At 45.2% G+C, this 23,959-nt stretch overlaps 2 protein-coding genes across 2 annotated transcripts; both read left to right on the plus strand.

The window, feature by feature from the left end:
* Nucleotides 1–1,972: 1,972 nt before the first annotated feature.
* On the plus strand, nucleotides 1,973–16,414 carry rlf (RLF zinc finger). Its single transcript, XM_008285373.1, has 8 exons — nucleotides 1,973–2,246; nucleotides 4,083–4,237; nucleotides 6,550–6,631; nucleotides 8,389–8,524; nucleotides 8,641–8,843; nucleotides 10,495–10,631; nucleotides 10,815–10,956; nucleotides 11,229–16,414. Exons 1-8 carry the CDS (start codon nucleotides 2,067–2,069, stop codon nucleotides 15,882–15,884), a joined length of 5,691 nt encoding a protein of 1,896 aa, XP_008283595.1. The 5' UTR covers nucleotides 1,973–2,066; the 3' UTR covers nucleotides 15,885–16,414.
* Nucleotides 16,415–17,541: 1,127 nt separating this feature from the next.
* zmpste24 (zinc metallopeptidase, STE24 homolog) lies at nucleotides 17,542–22,998 on the plus strand. Its single transcript, XM_008285374.1, has 9 exons — nucleotides 17,542–17,959; nucleotides 19,004–19,150; nucleotides 19,322–19,525; nucleotides 19,945–20,097; nucleotides 20,275–20,416; nucleotides 20,563–20,738; nucleotides 21,138–21,242; nucleotides 21,342–21,485; nucleotides 21,561–22,998. The coding sequence occupies exons 1-9, from the start codon at nucleotides 17,852–17,854 to the stop codon at nucleotides 21,783–21,785; spliced, it is 1,404 nt and encodes a 467-aa protein (XP_008283596.1). The 5' UTR covers nucleotides 17,542–17,851; the 3' UTR covers nucleotides 21,786–22,998.
* Nucleotides 22,999–23,959: the final 961 nt, after the last annotated feature.

The following is a 23,959-nucleotide window of genomic DNA, read 5'->3' on the forward strand; positions in this document are numbered from 1 at the left end:
ACTTAATTGGCAAAACACACCCTTCAGGTCCCACAATCAAGAAGTCTTTAAAAACTAATTGGTTTCGTTGTTGTACGAAAGCAGCAGCAAGATGTTTATACTGATGAATCAACAGCAGCAACACAACAGCACCTCAGCAAAGGCCTCACAGCAGACAACAGATGCACAAGCTCGTCTTTAGCAACGCTTTAATATGTGCTATGGGAAAGATGGGAATCTGAAACTGTCCAGCAACAACGAAAGTCATGAACAGGTTGTAAACACTGAACAGCCTGCAGCGCCTCGTCATCAGGAACAGTAAGAAACAATACATCAGAGGTACAATTTGTTTTTTAGTTTGTTGGACTCGTGGCTCAGTCACAGGGCGCCAGAAACTCCCACTGTAGTGAAGACAATCGACGTTGGGGTGAACACATTTTCATTAGAGCTGAAATTGTAGCTTCACCATCAACCAAAATGTCAGTGTTTGTACCATCAGCTTCAACTGGCATTAAAGGATGTTCAGAAGCTGGATGAGGAAGCTGAACTGTTGTTGCAAAGCAGGTTCTGAATTTGAATTAGAATCCGGATTGTTTGCATTTGTTTTAAATGTAGATGCATCAGGTTTCATTTCACTTGTGCATGCGTCTGTGTGATGTTTCTGTACAACCTCCCTGTTAAAATTCAGGATAGAATTTAAAATCCTTCTTAATGAACAAGCTCCATCTTATCATAAAGACCTTATTGTACTGTACTATCCCAACAGAGCACTTCGCTCTCTGACACTATTTTGACCTGTGCAGGTTAGCACCATCACCTCACAGCTAGAAGGTCGCCGGTTGGCGTCCCAGTGAGGACACCCGGGATCTTCCTGCGTGGAGTCTCCATGTTCTCCCCGTGCAGCGTGGGTTCTCTCCGGGTTCTCCGGCTTCCTCCCACAGTCCAGAAACATGCTGAGGTTAATTGGTGATTGTAAATTGTCCGTAGGTGTGAATGTGAGTGTGCTTGGTTGTCTGTCTCTAAGTGTAGCCCTGTGATAGACTGGTTACCTGTCCAGGTGAACCTGCCTTCACCCTGAGTCAGCTGGGATAGACTCCGCCCCCCATGACCCTGGTGAGGATGAAGGTGTAGAGATGATGGATGGATGGATGGAGTTTCCAGAAGTCAAGTGGGAAGCAGAGCCTTCAGTTATCAGCTCCTCTGCTGTGTAATGAGCTCCCAGTTTGGGTTTGGGAGGCAGACGTCCTTTCTTCTTTTAGGCTTAAAACTTTCCTCTTTGTGTCGTCCCATCATTTGTGTTTTGTCCTCTCTGCAGGTGTCTCTGGTCCTTGAACTACACATCTCTGATCTGCAGTTTCTGGCCGTTCGATCTCCAAAGTGTTTATTGTTTTCTTGTGTATGTGTGGCCACGTGTTTGCTCAAAGGAAATCAGAAGAAACTTTGGATTTGTTGGCTTTCTTTGTTTAAAATTTGCACGGTCTTGACCTCACTATGTAAAGTGCTATGAGAAGACAGACACTGTAAACTGGTGGTATATAAATAAAACTGAATGATGTTGGAGATGTAACTAAATGCAGGTTTTGGAGGCTGGTGTCTGATTAGAATCTTGACTTTCTGCTGACAGATGTGTACAAACAACTCAACACTAATGCAGAGCTCCCTGTTTGTTTAAACGGGAGAAAGTCTCTCCTGTGTGTTCAGGAACATCTACAGTTCTGTCTTATGTTAATACTCCAACATGGAGCATCAAACCGCACAAACGGTTCACTGAGGAACCTTTCTGAAGGGTTCTTCACAGACCCAGTTCAAACTCCAAAGGTCTCTCCACAGTGGCCGAGGTGAGGAACCCAAACGGGGTTCTTGAGCCTCCTCTGCCTCTAAGAGTGGACCTCAAAGCCCACAAAGACAACAACCTGCGAATAATAACGCCCACCGACTTCACACGGCAGCTCCTCCAGTCCACCACTTCTCCAGTTTGGTGTTTCGGGGTCATTCAGGTGAAGTTCAGCTGACATATTTAAATATTCCGACGGCAAGTGAAGGCGGCGTCAGGCTGCACTGCATACGCGCCGTGGCGGAGAGCGAAGATGGCGGAGAATAATGTCGAACCAGAGCACGAATGGAGCGACCGGGCCCTGGACACGGCCGAGGACACTCTGGTCGCAATGGAAACGCTGCTGGCCACGCTGAGAGCTTTCGAGGACGTACTCAGGCAGCAAGAAATATCCGTGGAGTCGTCCACGGAGTACTGCGACAACTTCTGCCAGGTAATGTGTACATGCGACCTCGAAGCTAACGTTAGCCTGACGTTAGCTCAGCCGGGATTGTTTTTCTCGCAGCCCGCAAGCTAAATCCATCTGCGACGGCTGTCCGCCCGCTAGCTACACGGACAACTTTAGCCGTGAAATATACACGGGGGACAAATGCACAGCCTGCGTTTTTATCGCTCGTGTTCGCTTATGCATTCGTTTCACGTCAAAACATCCCGGGAACGTTGGGCTAACGTTGGCAGCTGAGTGATCTGCTGCCTGTGTGCGGGCTCAAGTTATTACGCTGAGGTCGCGTTACTTTCACTGATTTTCTCCTTTGACTTGGTGTCGTGTCGGAATGTAAACATACTGGCTGGAGCCGGAAACCTGCAGCAGATGTTTGCGCGCACATGACATTGGCATAATGTGCACATCATGCATTACTGCATGCATGTGGGGCGGGGCGGCGGCGCGCTGTGTTTATCCAAATATTTGAGCCCGTCGGGGCCAATACGGACCAGAACACTGCACTTTGCTCGTCCTGAGCAGGCAGCCTGATTCTGCACCCATCAACCATCCTGTTTATCATCTGGGGGGACATTGTCAGATTTTGCAATCAGGTGTTTTTGTGTGTTCAGACTGACTGGTGATGGGTGCACCTGCCATGATGCTTTTTTCCTCTTATCAGTAATGGAGATATGCAGAATGCCACAACATGGGGTACAGTCTATACACAGATACAGCATTCACATTTGGGAAACTACTTTTTAAAGTCAGTATTTTATCCCTTGCTCATATGAAAGTTCTCGTCCATATGAACCCGTCCTCTACAGGTTGCACTATTTAAGATGACTTGTTTGTGTTTCCATGAATGGGAAGGATGACGAGGAAACCAGTGATCATGAGAAGCCGTCTTTGCACAGATCAAAAGCAGGTTTTGTCTTTCACATTGGAGTCCAAAGAAACCGCCAGGACGGAGAGAAGGATTCATTTAACACATGTATATGTTAAAATGTAAGAACTTGGAGGAGAAATGTAGGTCTGTGTGTTTCTTCAGTTGCTATTGAATAAAGAACAGTTGTAAGTGACTCTCAGTTCCACTCGGAAGCATCCCACATGTAATTAGCACGCTGATGTAGGTCTCTGGGGTCGAGACTTTATTCTGCCGTATTTAGACGGAGGGGGATTAATTTGGTGCCCCTGTGGACGCGGGCAGCAACCAGACGGGTTCTTGCTGGTCCGTAAATGAGACTCCCGGGATGTTCGTAGTGCACCGATGACTTCATGTGAACGGCTGACGCCTACGTTCAGGTGACAGGTCGGCTGAGACGCCATTTCTCCACACCTGGGGACAGCTGACAGTATTTACAGAAAACAGCGTCGAGCTCGCTGTCAGATGTAAAGAAGGAAGAAGAGAAGAGGCCTGTAGGTTCATGTGATCAGTACCAGTGTCTGTATTAATTTTTATGTGTTTAAACGGCTGCAGTCATGACAGATACGTGTTCAGGTGGCAGCATCCTTCTGGTTGTTAAACGTTAATATTAAGGCGTGAAGACGTGGTCCAGAGTTATCACAGTGTAATAAACGTGTCCTTCCTGGAGTCGGATGTGGGGCTGTCGTATGTCGTACAGTCTGGTCCCTTTAGGCCCAATCAGGAGCAGCTCACACCAGACACGGTGTCAGCAGGGATCAATCAGGTACAGACTAGTATCTCCCCCAGGTGGAAAGCCCCTGTTCATCCTGACATATGTCTCCTATCTGATCTCCTCTGCCGGCCGTGGCTTTTGAATGCATTTGCAGTGTTTTCATGACTTTCCCTGTCTTGGTTTTAACTGAGGTTTTGTGTGTTTATAGGCACTGATGCACTATGCTGGGAGCAGGAACTCCATGGAGCATGGTCTGCCTCTTCTGGAGGTCTACTGCCTGTCCATAAACTGCTTTGCTGCAGCACGATCCCACCTCACTGCAGAGTCTGACAGAGTGGCCCTCGTCCTGAAGAGACTAGCTCTGTGAGTATACAAAGTGTGCATTCTGAGATACGACACGTCCTCACCACCTGGAAGAACGAGTGTCTCTCCAAGAAACCAAAGGCGTATTTTGTTTTTTAAATGATAAATGTCCCTTTTGAAAGACAAAAACAAAGAGAAGAAGTGAGCATATGCTGCACGAGTGTGTCAGGAATGAGTAAATGGAGGAACGTACGATATGATTCGTTCTCAGTTTGACACCTTTCATTCCTTAAAAAAGGGTTCACAGGTCATAAGAAACTTGTGCTAAACTTTGTTCCATGGACTTATTTATTCTCTGAATCAAGTGAGTATGTCTGTTTGCACGTTAGCAGTCTATGTCGAGGACCTCTTCTTGGTCACTGTATGGATTTGAGGTAATAGTCGGGTTGTTGTCAATTATTTATGTCTGTAATAGCCGGATAACACGAGCCTAATGTGAACCTAATACGGTTCTTATTCAGGCTTTTTGAGCAGCCTTGTGCTGATGGGCTGTTAGATTAACTATTGACAGTTAAAGACGCCAACACTGATTGTTTTTGTGTATTTTTGGTTATAATTACCATTAATCAGCACGACTGACTGCACACACAACATTCACGCTCACGCTCTCCGTCTGCCAATCCCGAGAACTGTGCAATCTAACAAACCCTATATCTCCGTCCTCCATACGCTGCTGCCGCCGCTAGATTCTCGCTCTGTTTTTGTGCGTCCGCCGGGTCGGCGTGGCGCGTTTGACCTCGCCTCTATTCTCCGGTCTATCTTTACTTGTTAGGTCTATTTCTGCCAGACTCAATTTTAATTTCAATTCCAGTTCTGCGTTTCATTTATGACTGACTCTGTCTTAGCTTATGCTCGGCGGGTTTTTTTTTGTGTGTGTGTGTCGTAATTAAAGATAAAGACACAAAGAAGGAGAGAGGGAGAAGTCGCTTCAGGAGAGCCGAGCTTTTGCTGCAGATATGTGAATTATTTTATGAACGCTACACTGTCTGATAAAATGAGCCAATATAGAGGTTAATGACAGGTGAGTGTGCAGCCCTGCTGCACAGCAGGTGATTGGCAGGTGTATTCATCACCTAGATATCACCGTGCACCCTTCCTATATCTAGCACAGTCTTCATTTGTCTTGAGTTTTTAATTTTAAATGCACGGTGGGTGAACGTGTTGGAAAAGTCAGTTTTCGCTGAGACTTTCCACTAACTCAGTGTCTTTGAGGCAAAATTGTGCTTCATTTTTAATCTATAACATCTGAACCTCTAAATACAGTTTGGTTCAACAAATATCGTCTCGTGCTCCAGGTCATTTATCGGTGTTTTCTCATCTTAAATCTCATAAAAACGTTGGTGGCCTGGCGTTTAGATGATATTCCCCTGAAGGGTGCCGTATTAACAGTCTGTTTAGTCTCAGCCACGTCATTCACCTGCTTACCTGGCTTTCAGCTCCACATACTTTCATTACACCTGTCCTGTATGTTAACCACATCATTGCACCTACGTGTAAATAGACGACTCTTGAGTGAAATTCATTTAATAAATTCAGCAGAGGTTTGCTTGAATTAAAAGCCAAGGTAAGCTCATCATCTGTTTGTGTCATAATATAAATAGATGGAAATAAAAAACAGAGCCGCGGCTTGACTTTGGGGTTTGTGGTGACACGAGATGTAAAACTCTTACGCAAACAGCTGCAAGTCTACAAAACCTCAGTCGAGTGTGACTTTGTGCTCGCTGCCTCTTGAAGCTGAAGCGCCACGTTAATATTTTTTTTTTATCAGCGATTCCAGCTCTCACAGTTCTGTCACAGATGAATCCATATCAAGGACACGAGCACAAACGGACCGGCGCCGATCGGTTGTTGTTTGGCATTAGATGTGATTCACGATGTGTATTAAAGGGCTCATGCTGCAAACGACAACCTGAAGAAGAAACGAACCGAGCACGCTGACATGAATCGGGTCGATCAGAGATTCGTAACGTCTCCTTTTAATTCCTGAGCCCACACGTCACCTATCAGAGCCGATCGTAGGTGAAGGAGGAGAGCTGCTGCAGTGTTTTCAGCTCAAGAATAAGCCTAATTTGAAAGTTAAATTTAACTGCTGGCAGATGCAAAAAAGTGTGTGTAGCAGAGTCCAATGTCAGAAACATCTCACCGCTGATTTATTTCATGTTCAGACGAGCCTGATGTCAAATTAAAACTCAATCACAAATCATGCTGACTGAAGTTCAGCTGATTGTTATGTGGGGAGTTTGGATGAACTCTTGTTTTTTGGGTTTGATCACAGATTAATAAAAACATCGTCCTGTTCTTCTTTCTTCTAGGAGCTGTTTTGAACTGTTGCTGTCAGTGCCTGAGAATGAAATCCCGTATGAAGCCTGGGTTCAGTTCCACCACTCGGTTCAGGTACAGGACCTTCTTAAAGACATGCTGAAGGAAAAAATACATTTGGGTCAAAAAAATTAGGTTCTGTTGTGTGTTGAGGGTTTTGACTGTTTGTGCTGAGGGTGTCGAATGCCTTCAAACCGGAGAACAGAAGCCTCAGACTGGTGCTCGCTCTACAGCAGCGCTACGGTTTAGTTTTCCCCTTGTTGAGGCTAAACCACCGGTGTTTAGATCCTCAATGGTTGTCAAAGGTGCACTTCAAGCAAATGTACGCATAAATGTGGAAAATCTGGCTCGAAATAGTTTTTATCTCAAAGGATTAAAAGGAAGAAAAAAAACGTGGTCTTTAGAATTTCACATGTTGAACCATTTTGTTCCCAGATAATGAGTGCTTCGGTCTCATGGGGTTCTTTGTGCGACTATAGACTTCATTTTCTGTGGCAAATGTGCACCGAAGAGTTGGCAGTGCACCCCGTTAAATCGATTCAGTGTGTCCAAGGTGAGCAAAAAAAGGGAAATAGTATGAAGAGTCATGGGAACTTATGACCACACTGCAGCTCCAGTCAGACGTAATACAGGTTCTAGTATCTCTAATAGAGGTTTTTTAGAAGGTAAACGGTGCAGCTAAGACACAGCGATATCCACAGCCTGTTGTATGGCATGAATTACAGGGTTTGAAGCCGTTTCAAATCAGTAAATGTTTCATTTGTTGTCAGGAAAGGAGAAGTAATTATGAGCTGGCAGCTTGAGCAGAGCCGTCATCACGTCTCCTTTTCAGATACGAACAGCTGTGTTCAAATGACAAACGCTTTGCTTTGTTTAGAAAAGATAAATTATTAATTTGAAGTCACTTATGTGTCTAGTATGAACTAATGGCCTTTTGAGGAGTTCATTTGTAAAACTCATTATCTCGGAGTGAAAGACCGTCACTGCTGCCGCTGCGTAGAAAACATCCAACTGAATGTACAGTCGTGACTCGATGATCCGACCCTGAACAACCAGAACCTTGTGTTTATAGGAAAACCCAACAGAACCCATAGAAACAGCCTTAACATAGCGACAGCCTTGGATTGTGACTCCGACATGACATTTAATGTCACCAATCAGGATGACGGCGTATTATCTGACTGAACAATCCCACAGATTGGCTACGTTCACACTGCAGGACTTGATGCTCAATGAGGATTTCTTTGTGACTTCCTTCACGTTTCCAGTTCAATGCGACTTGTATGTGATCTGCTGTGTGAACTTCATACGACCCAAAAGTGTCCCGCATGCGCAGAAGAGGACACGACGACGTCACACGCAGCGAGCGTGCTCAGTGTTTATGGAAGTAAACATGGATGGTAACGGTGGAGCGTATCTGCCACTCCCCCGCCGCCACCGATGGAGGAAACAGAAGTGTGAGCGCTAACTAAACTAGCATCAGCAGCCAAGTACTGCCTGTGTGTTCTGGACACTTCCACCCCGTCAGAGCGCTGCCCCGGGGTGAAGTCCAGCGATGCGTCGTGTTCTAACAACACACTAGTTATTATAACAACTATGAACAATAATGAACAACTAATGAGCCTTCCAGCATCAAGCCCTCCTCGTATCTGGACCTCCGTCTTGACAATCCGACATAGAAGAAGGTTTTACATTTAGCGTCGGATCATCGAGTCACAGCTGTAGTTTAATTTTTTGGGGAGGGAGTAATTTCAAGTCTCATTTTCAAGAAGATGCGGCACAAATACTTTGATTTATTGCATTTTGAGGTAATCTTTGTGTGTTTGTCGCAGATTGCCCACGATACCTTGCTACAGTATGGAAGCACAGACCTCCAGGCATTGCTGCAGATCACAGGGGAGGGAGGAGCGTGGAGCAACCCGGTCCTCACCTCCCTCCTCACCGGCCAGCCCACCAACACAGAGGAAGGTAAGTTCACTACTCAGTGTACCGAGGTTCTTTCATTTTGACAGCACAGGGTCGTTCCTACTGTGGTCTTTGTCGGTAGCTTCCTACTGAGACTGCGTTTGAATTTTCCCTTTTAGTCGACGCGTACATCAGCTTGGAGGGCGAGGGCTTCATGGAGATGCGGGTGAAACATTTGGAGAAGATGGGCGAGGTTGCCAAGGCGGTGGTGTTGGCCAAAGCCTGCACTGAATGCAGCTTCATTTCTAACCAGGCGACGTTTCGTCAGACGTACGTCTCCCTGCTCTGTCACCTGCTGCCCAACGAAGAAGCCATAATGGAGGTACGGCAGCACTTTGTCTCTCTGCACTGGCGTGGGTGTGTTTTAGAGTTTCAGAACATTCATACATTTGTTTTTTTCTGTTATTTCTGCCAAACCATCCTGTAGAATACTGTAGAAAGTAAACACGAGGTATTAAAGTTAGCGTGACACTGACTAATATAACTGCGATAGATGCTAAATTAGTTGGAGGCCGAGGTCTCCCACAGCTTCCACAGGACACACAAACAACTTCTGTTTTTGGAGTTCAGTCACACATTCACACACAACACACAGCATTTCTCTCTGTCTGGCTCTTTATAAATGACATTAGCTGATAAGTACAGGCGAGCACATATTTGCCAGTGAAACTTTTTCGATAATAAATATAAAAACTGGACCTATTTTTAAAGTTTATCTGCACCGTTTCTAAAAATAGAGCCCCAAATTCACATGCAAATGGAGCTTTGAGTTTTCAGACATTCGGTTTGAAGGCTTCAGCTCATGCAAGATGGGAAATTTGTGGCCTATTTTCAGTTTGGGATGAATATTATGTGCTGCATATTAAGCAATATTCAACCTTTTTAGATAGAACGCGAACATAGCAGAGATTAGTACAGAATCCTCTTGTGTAGTAATTATTTATTGTCTGGAATTAATGTTGTTTTATTCAAAGTAATACATATTTATGATTAGATGAGTTTGTTTTAGGTGCTGCTTGGTTTCACCAGTGTTTCATATAAAAGTACAGGACGGGTAGTAGAGTCTTCACAAGTCTCTGTGTTTGATCGTAAGGAGAGCCAGTTGTCAGTAACTCATGCAGAGTTTCTTTTCTTTTTATGCAACACAAATACTTAGCTAGAGTGCATTCTCAAGTAGAACAGCGCCTACAAGAGCCCGCGACAAAAATTGCTTAAAGGTAGTTTTGTTTCATTTGCAAAGGCTTCATGAGCAACACCAACAAAAGACGTTCTCCTCTCACAAGATGTTACAGAGAAACGCTGATCAGCTGTGAGACACCAGCAAAGTATTTGTAATTTTCTGCATGATCTGGGGGCTGCAAGGTGGTTAGCACCGTGGCCTCGCAGCTAGAAGGTCGCCGGGATCTTCCTGCGTGGAGTCTCCATGTTCTCCCCGTGCAGCGTGGGTTCTCTCCGGGTTCTCCGGCTTCCTCCCACAGTCCAGAAACATGCTGAGGTTAATTGGTGATTGTAAATTGTCCGTAGGTGTGAATGTGAGTGTGCTTGGTTGTCTGTCTCTAAGTGTAGCCCTGTGATAGACTGGTTACCTGTCCAGGTGAACCTGCCTTCACCCTGAGTCAGCTGGGATAGACTCCGCCCCCCATGACCCTAGTGAGGATTAAGGTGTAGAGATGATGGATGGATGTTATAGTAAAGGACCAGTGTGTTTGTTTTTAAGTCAGATAATTCTGTGGTACTCAACAAAACAAACAAAAAAGTGAAATTAAACCAATGTATTTGCCACACTTCATTCATTTTACTCTGTAACGCCGTCTGTGCCTCACCTCTACTTGGTCTGCTGTCAGTTAAAATCCTGTCAGAGCTGTTGAATCAGTCCCTCCAGTCCCTCTGCTGCAATTTAAGAATATTATCTCACGTCTTAGAGTGAGACTGAAGAGTGACTGGTTTTGTGTTTTCTGTCTCCTCTCTGGCAGATATCCAGACTGGACTGTAAGGATGTGCTGGAGATCACATGTAACTTGGAGACGGAGGGGGAGGAGAACACAGCCTTCATCTTGTGCACAACTTTCCTGACACAGCAGCTCCAGCAGCAGACTCTTTACTGCTCCTGGTGAGTAATCTGTGTTCTGGTTGGACTCCACGTTAAGCTGCAGTCGCGTGATTACGGCTTTGAAGCTAGATGTCTGAAGCACAGCTCTTTGATTAAATGTGTTGATTTTATGGTTTTTACGTTACTGTTGTGGGATTTATAGATTTCCAGCGAGCGTAAATTCTCTTGTCTTCTTCTCAAAAGGGAGCTGACTCTCTTGTGGAGTAAGCTTCAGAGGAGGCTTGACCCCTCGCTGGTATCTCTCCTGGAACGATGCCTTCAGCTGGGAGCCATTGCCAAAACGGTCCACCATTTGCTGTACCTGGTTCGTGTGATTCAGGCAGAGGTGAGTGGGAACAGCATTTCTGTTAAAGTGCAGAAATTATTCATCTTTTGTTATTTTTGGCACACGCAGCTTTAGGTGCATTACCTCCTCCTCCTGGACTGCAGGAGGACGAGCCCTCATTTGCATGTAGCCTCAGAATGCAAAGCTTGTCTGTAGTCGGGTTTGTTATCTGGCCAGCAAAGATGCACATATGTGGCTGACAAAGTGTGTTAAATCTCATCAGTTCTGATTTTTCCAGCGTAGTTAACGGTCTTGTGTCGCTGTGTTTTCAGGCAGAGGACCTGGGGATACCCGCCTCAGTAGAACTTAGTGTCAAAGCCCTTCAACTTCCAAAGCAAGATGACTCAGAAACGAGGATCTCTGTCTGTAAGACGGTCTCCTGCCTTCTTCTGGACGACCTTGAAGTGTTGCGTGCCTGCCAGCTCACAGAGTTCCTGCTCGGCCCGATCCAGGAAGCCTACAGCCGTCTTGAGGAGCTCTACTTACGCCCCGACCAAAAGTACGACCAGGAAAGCGAGGTCATTCCCAACTCACTGCGCTGTGAGTTGCTCCTAGCACTGAAAGCACACTGGCCTTTTGACCCTGAGTTCTGGGACTGGAAGACTCTTAAGTACCACTGCATCTCCCTGTTAGGACTGAAGCCCGAGTCAGACGGGGAAGAGGAAGAGGCAGCAGACAAACAGGAGAACTTTAAACACCACGACCTGCTGGGAATCACATTGAAAGTAGAGTCTGAGCACCAAAGTAGGATAAACGGAGGTCTGGATGATCACGAGCAGCAGGATCAAAAGCCGTACACTAACCAAACAGAAGTCAAAGGAGAGTCTGACGCAAAGAAACTAAAGTTCAGCTGCCAGATCTGTAAGAGGTCAGTGTCTGACTCCCAGATCATCCACCACTCCAAAAGACACGCAGAAGACGACTGCCACCCCTGCCCTGTTTGCTTGGAAAAGTTTGACAGCAGAAAGGAGCTTGTTCCCCACATGAAAAAACACATTGACAGCGAAACACATCTCGACAAAGACGTGAAGACGGAGGACGTGCCGAAGCCGATCGATGAGGACGATGATGTTGAACCCGGTGAGATCACCATCGACCCCTCCTTAATGCTCTATTACAAATCCACACACGACCCAGACGTGTTGCATCACATCGTGCAACAAGCCAAAACCGTCAAAGAGAAGCGTGTGGACGACGACGAGCACGTGACGTTCGATTACATCGACCAGCACTTCAAACTCCAGAACCGGGACGAGTATCCTTGTCCAGGAACCGGATGTACTCGGATTTTTAAACATTCCAAGTACTTGTATGTCCACTTAAAGTCAGAGCACAAAGGTGATGAGAACGTCAAGTATTTCCATCAGATGAGAGACAAACGGGAGAAGTGCGTCTTCTGCAGACGTCACTTCGTCTCGGCCTACCATCACCGTAAGCATAGGAGGGTCCACTATGGCGACCGGCCGTACTCGTGTGTGGTTATAGGATGCGGTGCGCAGTTTAGTACCTCCAACGAACTGGTCACACACAAGCAGACTCACGGCTATCAGCTCAACTACCAGTGTGAGCTGGAGGGCTGCTACGTCACCTACTCCGACCTGGGTCAGATATATCACCACGAAGCACAGCACTTCAGAGACGCAGCCTTCACCTGCTCCAGCGGCGAATGTCGGAAATACTACTTCTCCAAAAAGGAGTTTATAAAACATTTATCCACACACAACATAACTTTCTCTGAGGACGACTTTGAGGCTCAGAGGAAGGCAAAGCGGAAACTTTTTAAGACTGTCACTGAAGCAACAGCCCGCCTTAGTAAGTCCATAGATTCAGAAGACACTGTAAACGGAGACGTCCTCAACTCCTCATCACTTAGCTGTGCCTCCTCTGTGCAAGAGCTGGATTACAAAGAGCCCAAAGCAACCATGACCCTGGTGGCTGTGTGTTTTGATGGAAGTAAGTTCACTTGTGGCTTTGAGAAGTGCGGGATGACTTTTTCCAGAGCCAGAGATGTCCAGAGACATCTGAAATGTGCTCACCCAGAACATCTTAAACTGGAGAACAAAGAACACAAGCATGACAAAGAGCAGGGCTCCAAGTCCAAAGGGATAAAGATTGAAACGGAGCCAGATGGCGAGGAAAAGGGAAAAAATGAGCTCTCAACTCCGTTTCAACCCGTGGAAGCTGGCAGCGAAAGAAAGGCGTCCACCCATCCCCAAAGCAATGAAACGAGCTCTGTAGGCCTTCAAACAAAAAACGATGCTCTGAAAGAAATTCTTATCGGGCTGAGTAAACTGGACCTAAACGGCACATCGCCTCACACGTCACCAAGCGAGCCTCCTCAGTCCAACCCAGACTCAAACGGGTCACAAATGTCTCTTCATCAGGCAATTATGGCAAAGCCTCCTGTTGTCGTGCTCCAGAAGAGACCACATCTGCCCGAGGAGAAGGTGAAAGTCCAAAGTGAACCAGCATCAAAAACAAACGAGGAGTGCAGTGTGGAGTCATTAGCCACAGCCAAGCCGTACGTCTGTGAGATGAAAGGCTGTGGCTTCAGGACTGCCCAGAGCTACAGCCTCCTGCGCCACTACAACACCAAACACGGCCGCACCATAGAGCAGGCCAAAAGATTGACTTCTTTGAAAACCACCGCCTTCAAGCCTTACGTGTGTCAGCTTTGTTCCAAGAGTCACAGACAGAAGCACGTGTTGAGGGCTCACTACATTCAGATCCACAACCTGAATGAGTCCTTCGTAGACAAAATAAGCTGTGGGGCCGTACGGCACGAGGGAAGCAAAGAGCTCACGTCTCAGACGAAGCAAACATCTCAGCCCATGGCCAACCACGGCCTCGGCGTGAAGAAGAAAGAGGTGCTTAAGCTGCCGCGCCAACATGAGACAAAAAACTCAACCGCGATAAGCGAAAACGGACAAAGCTTTCACAATCATTCCCAATCTGAAGAGGAAGGAGAGGATGAAGCGGAGAGTAGAGAGGAAGACGGCGAGCAGAAGGAAGAGGGCGAGGATAAGTCCACACAGCAGGTCCGGACCACCAGGCGCCTGGTAGCCAAAGGTAACCTGTGCTACATCCTGGATAAGTTCAGTAAGCCCTTCCACTGCGTGGCAAAAAACTGTGACGCAGCTTTTTCCACTCAGGGAGGACTTGTGCGCCACCTGCAGTTAGTCCATCATTACAATCGCTCTCAGCTCCTGCTGGAAAAGGATTTTGATGTGCACCACAGTCCAGAAGTCAGGAAAGAGCCGGCCAAGAAGAGGCCGCCGCCAAGCTCCGACGAACCTCAGCCCCAATACAAATGTCACTTTGCAAACTGTAGCGCCTCCTACCACCTTAAAAGCAGCCTGGTGCGACACACACGCGATTACCACTCGCAGCCACCCGAGCTGATAAGGTGCAAATTCGACGGCTGCACCAGAGTGTTCAGCCACGACGACGCACTTAAAAAACACACACTTTATCGTCACTGTGAGTACTATGATTCACTAGTGGTACGTCTGCAAAGCACTCACAAAAAGTCCGTTACTGGATGCCAAAAGAAGCTTATAGTTACACCACAGAGCCCCGTCAAGGAGGAGCCCGGGTCACCCCCCGTACAGGCCGAGGGCTCGAGTCCAACGCCTGAAGCCACGGCCCAGTCAGAAGAAATGGGTAACGAGGGCCTGGAGCAGAAGAAGGTGTCAGGAGAAAAAAAGAAAGAGAAAAGAAATTCTTTTAATCGTTTCGTCTTCAGATCTCATGAGGAAGCACTACAGATGTGCCAGGACCGCTGCCTGCGCGTGGCCTATCCATGCATGGTGCAGGACTGCGATTCTGTCGTCACGTACATGCACAGCCTGAACCGCCACTACCTGAAGGTTCACCGCATGCGTCGAGAGGATCTCGTTAAAAATGAAGATAAGCTTGTTTTTAATGCGGAGCAGCTTGAGGAGCTGATTCAAAGGAAGTCGGCGAGGCCAACCGTTGCAGGGGCGTGTACCCCCAACGGGGTTCGCAAAATGGAGTACCAGGCAGAGGCAGAAAACACAGGGGGGCAGCCGGCACCCATGAGCCTGCACTCCATCAAGATCGAAACCCAGGATGAGGATAATCATGACCCACTGGGATTCCCAGAGGAGGAGGAGGAGGAGCTGCCACCCGTAGAGAGGAACGGGGTGCTGGTTGGAGCAGACGAGGTGCTGTACGGTGAACCGAGCACAGGAGGGCACGCTGAGGACCCGCCTGCAGGAGCACAGAACAGCCAGAAACAGGAGGAGAGACTCAGCCTGGATAAAATCAAACCTCTCCTCCGCCCGGTCACTGTCGACCTCTCCCCTCCATGTTCACTGCGCTTTACTACTGAAGAGGGCTTCCAAGACGCATCCAGCATCAAAGACGGCGGCAAAATGTTAAACGGGTCGGCGCCGTCACCCACTCCTCCGGTTCGCCAGCCGCTGAAACGGAAAAACGAACTGTCTGAACAGCCCTCCAACGTAAAAGACGGCCCGCCCGGCAGCCCTTCTCAGCGCTCCTTTGACATCGCTGCCTATAAGCCAATGGGCTTCGAATCCTCGTTCCTGAAGTTCATACAAGACACATCCCCAAAAGACAAAAGCATGTCGCCAGGGAAACGGCGAGACGCTTTCAGACGCAGTTGTTCGGTCAAGGAGAACAACCAGCTGGGCATCTCCCACACCCGCAGCAGACGCACTCACTCTCCGCTGCTGAAGCCCCACGCCATGACTGCGGACTTCACGTCGGTCCAAAACTTGAAGTCCATCCTGGACAAAGCCCTGGCTGGGTGTGGGGACCTGGCCATCAAGCAGCTTCAGTACCTCAGACCTGTGGTGGTCCTGGGGAGACCGGTGTCCACCACCACCCTGCCTGACCTCTTCCCATCAGACACCAACAACAGCAAACTGCTTCTTGGAAGTTAGTTGACCTGAGCACCTTTTTAACATGGCTATGGCAAATTACGATGTATTTTCACACGCTGTGTATCAGTATTTTTATTTCTCCCAACGATGAAGGTGTTATGTTTTTTTTTTCTTTTGCTATTTGTTTGTTGCCAAAACTGAAGAGTTGTAGAAATTAGCATAAGATAAAAATGAGCTTCAACAGTGCACATCAAATCTTTGTTTGGTTGTTTTCTAGACATTGGTTATGAGAGCGTTCAGATAACACACGTTACGTTAATTCCTGATCACAAGTGTATATATTGTAGTTCTTCGAGATAAATGTACAGCTTTTCAGATTGTTAGAAATGGTCAGTAGCGTATTGCAAGGCCTTTTCACTTTTGTGAAAACGTGACTAAAAAATATTTCCTTACAAAGTTCTCGAGGAATTTGTTTGGTTAATTTTTCACCTCAGTTTATATTAAATAAATGTTGGGATGCAGTGGACAGATGTTGGCAGACATGTATGTAACACTTTCTAATAAAATAAATGTGGAAATGAATACAGACACTGACGACCGTATTTTAATCAGTCTCACTTAAAGGCATCTTTGGGGCTGTTTGCTAAATTACACTGAACTAATTAGCTCCAAGTGTTTTGTGTCATGTCCACTGCCTGTAATACGCTGTTTAAGCAACAGTTATTACCACAACGTGTCACACAGCAGGATATAAATGAGCTTGTGTTGTGACTTTGACGACATCTTTTCAACTCTCAATGATATGTTCCTGAAGTGCACTAATTTTAAAAAGTTTTTAGAGGATTTCAAAGTCTAGTGTCTCATATTCCAGCTTCTTATTGAAAAACTACACGTGTCACTGTGCAGGCCTTTCAGATATGCAGCCTGGATTATCAGACTAAGAGCTGAATGTACATACGTGTGGTTATTTATCTGGTTATGACTTAATTTGGCAATATCGGAAAGCTTGCCATGATATCAGGTGAATGCATGAATGGAGGAGGTTTGTCAGGATGTAGTCTCACTAGTTTCACCTGTTAATGTGATGTAGTGTCGACACAGTGCTCAGTCCACTCATCAGACCAGGAGCCGTGGACACAGCAATGAGTGGATCCAAGTCCAACAAGCTCATCTGTAGTATTTCTCTTGACTAAATGCAAAATAATAAACCTTCAGACACATTCAGGGAAATGTTAGTAAATGTTCAGATATGTGTATAAGCTAGGTGTGGTAAATGTGTGGGTTTTAGTATGTAACAGCTGCTTTTTGCGGTGGGTGCTTTTTTAAAATTACATTCAAAAACTTTTAAACTGTAATGCTGGCTGCTTCGTGGAATACAAGGACAAGTAAATAAGCTTAGCACATTTCTCATTAAACGATAACCACGTTAGTTTGTTGGCTCTGCAGACTAAAAACAAACGAAACAACTAGCGGACAATAAAGGCCCCAAAAATGAAAATGAATCACTGTTTGGCCTTTGAGAAGACCGACAAGATAAAGTCAGTTATGTTCCAGTTAACTTTACACAATTTAAAACAACAACAAAAATGCAGTGGCTATATGCTATCAGGAGATAATATCCATTTTGTTAGCTTTATATTTGTTGATGAACTTCAGAGAGATCGTCAAAATTAAAAACGCTCAACCCCGGAACCAAAGTTACAGTCGACGTTTCAGCCGGACGCGGAATTCGCTGACACGTTTCCCCCCCGAGAGGATCGCATCTCGCAGGAATGGAATGATGTTGGCAGTATTAGCCTTGACTTAGGAATGGAAACTGGATGCAAAGGTTTCATTTTTAGTCTGAATCTGTCGTTTTAATGCGGTGACGAGTTCTCCGTAGCTGAAGCTTAAAGTGTTCCAGTGCAGAGCGGAAGCTAATTAGCCGCTAGCCGCTAACGACCAGTCAGGCTGCCGTTAGCCTGCCCAGCTAGCCTGCCCAGCTAGCCTGCCCCGCTCCGACAACACGGACCAAAAACACAGCAAAGATGGTCGAAACTATATTTGACCTCCCCGTGGAGAAGCAGATCTTTTATGCTGTTTTGGGATTCTCATGGACGGTGTATCTCTGGGAGGCTTATCTTTCCTACAGACAGGTGAGTTAATCATTTATCAGAGACTAAAAACCTAATTTATCAACAAAGCCGGTAACCGATGAATGATTCAAAACGTATGAATCATATCCGTAAAGACCAACATGAGCTGTGCTTTAAATGGAGCCTGAATTTAAAATGTGTGATCGACCGGGCTTGCAAACAAGTTTTTAATTCAACAGAGTTAATTCACCGGAAATCAAGGTTGATCTTTGGTACTGAAGCCTGACAGCTGTTGTGACTCCACACAGATCTGCGTGTTTAACAAACAAGATGCCTTTTCAACATATAAAAACATGCATGAGCCTGTTTCAAAACCGTCCTCATGTTTGGACATATTAAACATGAAAAGCCTTTAATCTCATTTGCAGAATTAACTTTTTTTTCTCTGTTTGGTGAAGTGAGATGACATCTTAGGACTTTTTTTTTTTTTCAAGGTTGGGTGAAGTTCCTCTAGAAACAGGAACTGATGCAGAGAAGTCAGAATCAGAAGTCAGAATACAGTTTCTGAGACCACCTGCTGTTCCTGTACAAAGTCTGCACAACAAGCTTTCAGTGTTGATCATTTTACTTTTATTTTGAAAGTCTTATGAACCGTCTACAGTAATACAACACATGCAGTAAATAGTGTTTTAAATGCATGATGTATTAAACCTTTTAAAATTCACACTAGATCTCTGGTATTTTGTGCCTACAGGTAATGTAAACTAAAATATTACTCAGCCATGCCTGAAGGAAGAGATCTGATGACGATAAGACCTAAAACTGTCTCGGTGTGTAACGTGTTCATCCAGTTTAGAATCAGCAGAAGAGCCTTAAGAGTAAAACACAGAATCTCTCCACCAAAAACTGGAGAACGGCATCACAGTGGTCTGATAATTATTTACAAAGCTGTAAATGTCAGTTTATCATCGACTTCTTGTATGATGCCGGACAGCCTTTAAGATAAAGCGTCTTTAGTATAACAGTAGGTTGGGTTATCCGTGTGATTGACTCCTCATAATAAACTGACTGCTAACGCTGTGCTCATCTCTGTCCACGCTGCAGCGGAGGATATACAGATCAACAACACACGTACCACAGGAGCTAGGAAAGATCATGGACTCTGAAACGTTTGAGAAGTCTCGTCTTTATCAGCTGGATAAAAGCAACTTCAGCTTTTGGTCTGGACTCTATTCTGAGACTGAAGGGACGGTAAGACGACTAGTCAATTAAAAGACTGATGTAAACGGTTTGTTCTAAGCGTCAGTCTGTGCAGAACGTTGTGCTGCTGTAAATGTTTGCTACTGTGTGTATTCAGTTAAACACAGCCCGTGGTGTCCTGTTCGTGCTACGCAGTAAGATCTTGTGCTCGCAACCTTTCAGCTGATCCTGCTGCTCGGTGGAATCCCGTTTCTGTGGGGTGTCGCTGGTTCTGTGACGGCTCGCTTTGGATTCAGTCCAGAGTATGAGATCACCCAGTCTCTGGTGTTCCTGACGCTGGCCACGCTGTTCAGCGCCATAACTGGACTTCCCTGGAGTCTGTACAACACGTTTATCATTGAGGAGAAGCACGGCTTTAATCAGCAGGTACGCTGGCTGAACATCTTCTGAGCCTGGATACGGGGCTGTTTGTAGTTTCTGTCTTTAGGAGGAACGGTAGCGGTAATGTGCTGGATTTCATGGTGTTAGAATGAGCAGTTAACGGGGTGTATCTCACTATCATCCTCATGCAGGCTCCAAAACTGTTCTGGAAGTCATGTGTTCAGCTATGTTCTGTCAAAGAGTCCAGAGAGGCTGCATAAGAAACATGTTATTTGGACTTCTTTCTGAACTTAGACTTTGGAGCCTATTTAAATTCAGGGACCACAGCAGTTTAAGAAATTAAACTTTCACCAGATGTCTGTCGTGATGATTCAAAACATCACCAGATGTTTAGATGTTTGTTAGTTTCACATCCTGACTGATGCCACTGTGTTGTGTTTTGTTTTGTCTGGTCTCCATCTCAGACGTTGGGGTTCTTCCTCAAAGATGCTGTGAAGAAGTTCGTCGTGACCCAGTGTATCCTGCTTCCTGTGACCTCGCTGCTCCTCTACATCATAAAGATCGGTGGAGACTACTTCTTCATCTACGCCTGGCTCTTTACGCTCGCTGTTTCTCTGGTAGGTGCTGCATTCACATCTTCCTGTAAAACTTAAAATAAATGATATCTTAATGGAATAAGGGAAAATGCAGCTTGTTTGGTAGTTAGGGGTTAGCTTAAATGAATTCACAGTATGCTCAGTTAGTGGCTGATGGTTGATCATAATCCAGCCTCCTTGTCTCTGTGTTGTTCTCAGGTGCTCGTAACCATCTATGCCGACTACATCGCTCCCCTGTTCGACAAGTTCACTCCTCTGCCAGAAGGAGAGCTAAAGACAGAAATTGAGGCGATGGCAAAGAGTATAAGCTTCCCCCTCACTAAAGTTTATGTAGTTGAAGGTGAGTCCTGCGTGTGGACTCGTGTGTTCGATGTTTCTGTTCTGGTCATTTTACTTTATAAATGTTACGTGTTTTAAGATGTGCTGAGCAGCTTGATTGAAGGTTTATCAGAATAATTCATCTTCATTGTGTTGAATTATTTCAAGGTTCCAAGCGTTCGTCACACAGCAACGCATACTTCTACGGGTTCTTCAAGAACAAGCGCATCGTGCTGTTTGACACCCTGCTGGAGGACTACTCGCCGCTGAACAAGGCTGGAGAACCACAGCCCGAGCAGCCGGAGACCGAGGAAACCTCCAGCGAGTCAAAAGCCAAACCCAAGGTGGCAAAGCTCCTCATCTGACTCTGAAATGTTCTTATTGCACCTGCATAAACATTTAACATGTGTAGCTGTAAGAATGTCCTCTGAGTTCTAGGAAGTGAAGGATCGCACTGATAGAACGTTATAGTCTGAAAATACAGCACACGAGTTAATCAGCGTACTTACACTCTTTGGAATTCTTCCAATTTACTCGGAAGCTTCTTAATGTTTACCTTGAGGACCAATCCCAGAGGCTGGAAGACATTTTCAAGCATCATTTAATTTAAAAGGGCCTCAGGGACCGAGGAGGAGCAGGAAGGCTTGATGATGTTAAAGCACATGTTGGGTGACTGGAGTGGATTTATTTTAAATCGTCTGTTTGTGTAATCGAGCTGGTCGTCCTCTGAAATGCTTCAACAGAACAAGAAACAGGGATGCAACAACCCAGAGATTCTGGCGGTTCTGGGTCATGAGCTGGGCCACTGGAAGCTCGGACACACGGTCAAGAACATCGTCATCAGTCAGGTGAGGATTTAGTTTCATGACTGCTGTGGATGTTTTGTCTTAAACCAAAGCGACTGATTCCTCTGATTACATACGATAACGGACGTGTTGTCTCTGCAGATGAATTCCTTCCTGTGTTTCTCTCTGTTCGCCGTCCTGATTGGACGGAAGGAGCTGTTTGTAGCGTTCGGCTTCACTGGAAGCCAACCCACATTAATAGGCCTGATGATCATCTTCCAGTTCATCTTTTCTCCGTACAACGAGGTCAGATTCCATAATCGCTGAGTCATTAAATTCCTCTGTTGTGAGTGGTTTAAACATCTCCCTCTCCCCTTGCAGCTGCTCTCCTTCTGCCTCACGGTCCTGAGTCGCAGGTTTGAGTTCCAGGCCGACGCCTTTGCACGTGGAATGGGCAAAGCCTCGGAGCTCTACTCCGCCCTCATCAAACTGAACAAGGACAACCTGGGCTTCCCTGTAGCCGACTGGTTGTTCTCCATGTGGCACTATTCCCACCCTCCTCTGCTGGAGCGCCTCAGAGCGCTGGGCAGCGTCAAGCAAGACTGACGGGGCTGGAAGGGGGAGCAGCGACCGCTGCCTCCTCCCAAGGGCCTCCGCAGACCGCTCCTGGCCCTGTGATGCACCCTGCTGTCCTTCTCCATATCTGCCCCCCACCCCCCCCCACACATCTAGTTTTATCTGATTTGAGCCTTCTCTTCACTTGCCATACTTTCCATTTTGCTCCCCTTGAAACTTTGTTTTAAACAGAACCAAAACATATCAGCACAAGGCAGCCTGGAAGTCGTGATCCTGACCCGTCGTCTGGTTCTCAGCTCTTATGCGCTCGCTGTGAGCAACGCGTCTGGACAACGTGTGTTTGGAAAAAGCTATTGTCAGAGCACAGGTCAGAGTTCAGCGACTGACCTGACAGTTTTGTTTTAGAAAATCCTTTTATTTTGCACAATTTAATTCAAATTTTATTTAATTTTTTTATATAAATGAAAGGAACAAAGATAAACGTACAGAAACCTTCCAGACTGTAGACCTGACTGTTGTGATGCAGACATGACATCCAACTGTTTAAGAACCATTTTAATGCTTTATAAGCTGATTAGTCCTGCAGCATGTGATGAATTTTATTGGTTGAAACAGATAAATCCTCATGCATGCTTGTGACAGTGCTTTTTACAGATACACAGGCCAGGTTTGGGTTTGTCTCTGCAGTGCAGCTGTTGTTTCTGTACCAGTGTTTCCAGTCGATTTCTAGAGAGTTCATCCGGTCATCCACTCAGATTCAGACGTTTCGTTAGAGCACCTCTGCAGATGCTTTGTCACAGTGACAAAACGTGAGTGCCTCTGATTATCCCTTTTTGATGGACACGTTGTGGACAGAGCAGTGCGGGAAGTTTCATTTGAAAATAGATTAGACTTGTGACTTTTATTTTCTACATAAATTTGGGGAATGTTATTTTACTTTTTCTAAAGCACTTGCTTGCCGTCGAGGGTCCAGCCGTTCCTGTACATATGTAACTTTGGTGATTAGAGTAACGATGTATGAAGTGATTTGTGAAAACTGTTGAATGTGATTTGAAATTTTAAGTTGACGTTTCTTAGTTTCTTCTCTTGGTTCCGGGCCGGCGTTACCTGGCAGGCAGAGTATTTATAGGGGACCCGGGGGGGAGGGGGTCTGCGAGGTTCCTTCCACCACATGAGCCAGAGTTTGGTTTGTTCAGACTGTGTGCTTTCTTTGCAGCATTGAATAAAATCCTTCAAAGCATTATTTTGTTGTTTTATTTGTTGAAAAGTAAAGCAGGTTATTTTGTTTTCACTTCATGACTCAGCGCATTACAGCAGAGCTATGTCCGCTTCCTATAGTGTGCCATAAAAAGCTTTATTTTTATTATGCCAGTAATTTGGTAACTACTGACACTTAATTTTTTATTAATGACCTTTTATTAATTCACAGTAGTTTTGTTTTTAGCATTTTTTTTATTTTTTTAAATTACATTTTTATTTCATTCATTGAGTTAAAACAATTAAACACAAACATTCCTGAATGGAAGACAGCAGAAAGAAGAATTTGTTGCCTCCTTTACCCAAAGAAATACATAAAACTTAAATTACAAAAAAATCAACACAATAAACATCAAAATATTCATCACAAAAGCAATGACATGAAATTGTTGTCCTTCAACGCTGACGTCATGATGCATTTTCTTTAATACTCTCAAAAATAATAAGAACTTAATTGACACGCATGACTGACATCGAATAAACATATTTAATTGTAAAAATGAATATAATATACAAAACTTCCAGTCCAATCTATGACGGTTATTTAGCAGTTGTTGGTTATTAATCAATTAAACCAGTGGTTCTAAAACCCCCAAGATACCATAAGTTTCTGTTCGTGACCCCCAAGGTTTGAATTTTTAATATGGTATGAGTTGTCTTGTTGTTTATGTGTTAAAAATAAATGTGTTAATTCCACAGATTGATCTCTTTACATATTAACACGTTAATTTCCTTTTGAATGAATGAATTTAATTTATTTCGAACAAATGAAAGGGGGGAAATATATGTAAAAACTACAGAAAATAATTTTAAAAAGAGCAAAAAAGAATAATAATATCACATAATCAGATCGTAATATTAACAAGTCCGAAAAAGGAGTGGGAGGAAGTTTAATTTTAACAGCCCTAGTACAAAGTTATTTGATAAATGTAGGCTTTATCTTTGTT

This window comes from Stegastes partitus, unplaced genomic scaffold (assembly GCF_000690725.1).
Source record: "Stegastes partitus isolate 25-593 unplaced genomic scaffold, Stegastes_partitus-1.0.2 Scaffold399, whole genome shotgun sequence".
In the NCBI taxonomy this organism is placed as follows: domain Eukaryota; kingdom Metazoa; phylum Chordata; class Actinopteri; family Pomacentridae; genus Stegastes; species Stegastes partitus.

Coding starts and splice junctions, on each gene's coding strand:
- rlf (XM_008285373.1), top strand. CDS start 2,067: ATGGCGGAGAATAATGTCGAACCAGAGCACGAATGGAGCGACCGGGCC. Junction 6,632..8,388: donor AGTTCCACCACTCGGTTCAG/GTACAGGACCTT, acceptor TGTTTGTCGCAG/ATTGCCCACGATACCTTGCT. Junction 10,632..10,814: donor CAGACTCTTTACTGCTCCTG/GTGAGTAATCTG, acceptor TCTTCTCAAAAG/GGAGCTGACTCTCTTGTGGA.
- zmpste24 (XM_008285374.1), top strand. CDS start 17,852: ATGGTCGAAACTATATTTGACCTCCCCGTGGAGAAGCAGATCTTTTAT. Junction 20,417..20,562: donor TAAAGTTTATGTAGTTGAAG/GTGAGTCCTGCG, acceptor AATTATTTCAAG/GTTCCAAGCGTTCGTCACAC. Junction 21,243..21,341: donor AGAACATCGTCATCAGTCAG/GTGAGGATTTAG, acceptor TTGTCTCTGCAG/ATGAATTCCTTCCTGTGTTT.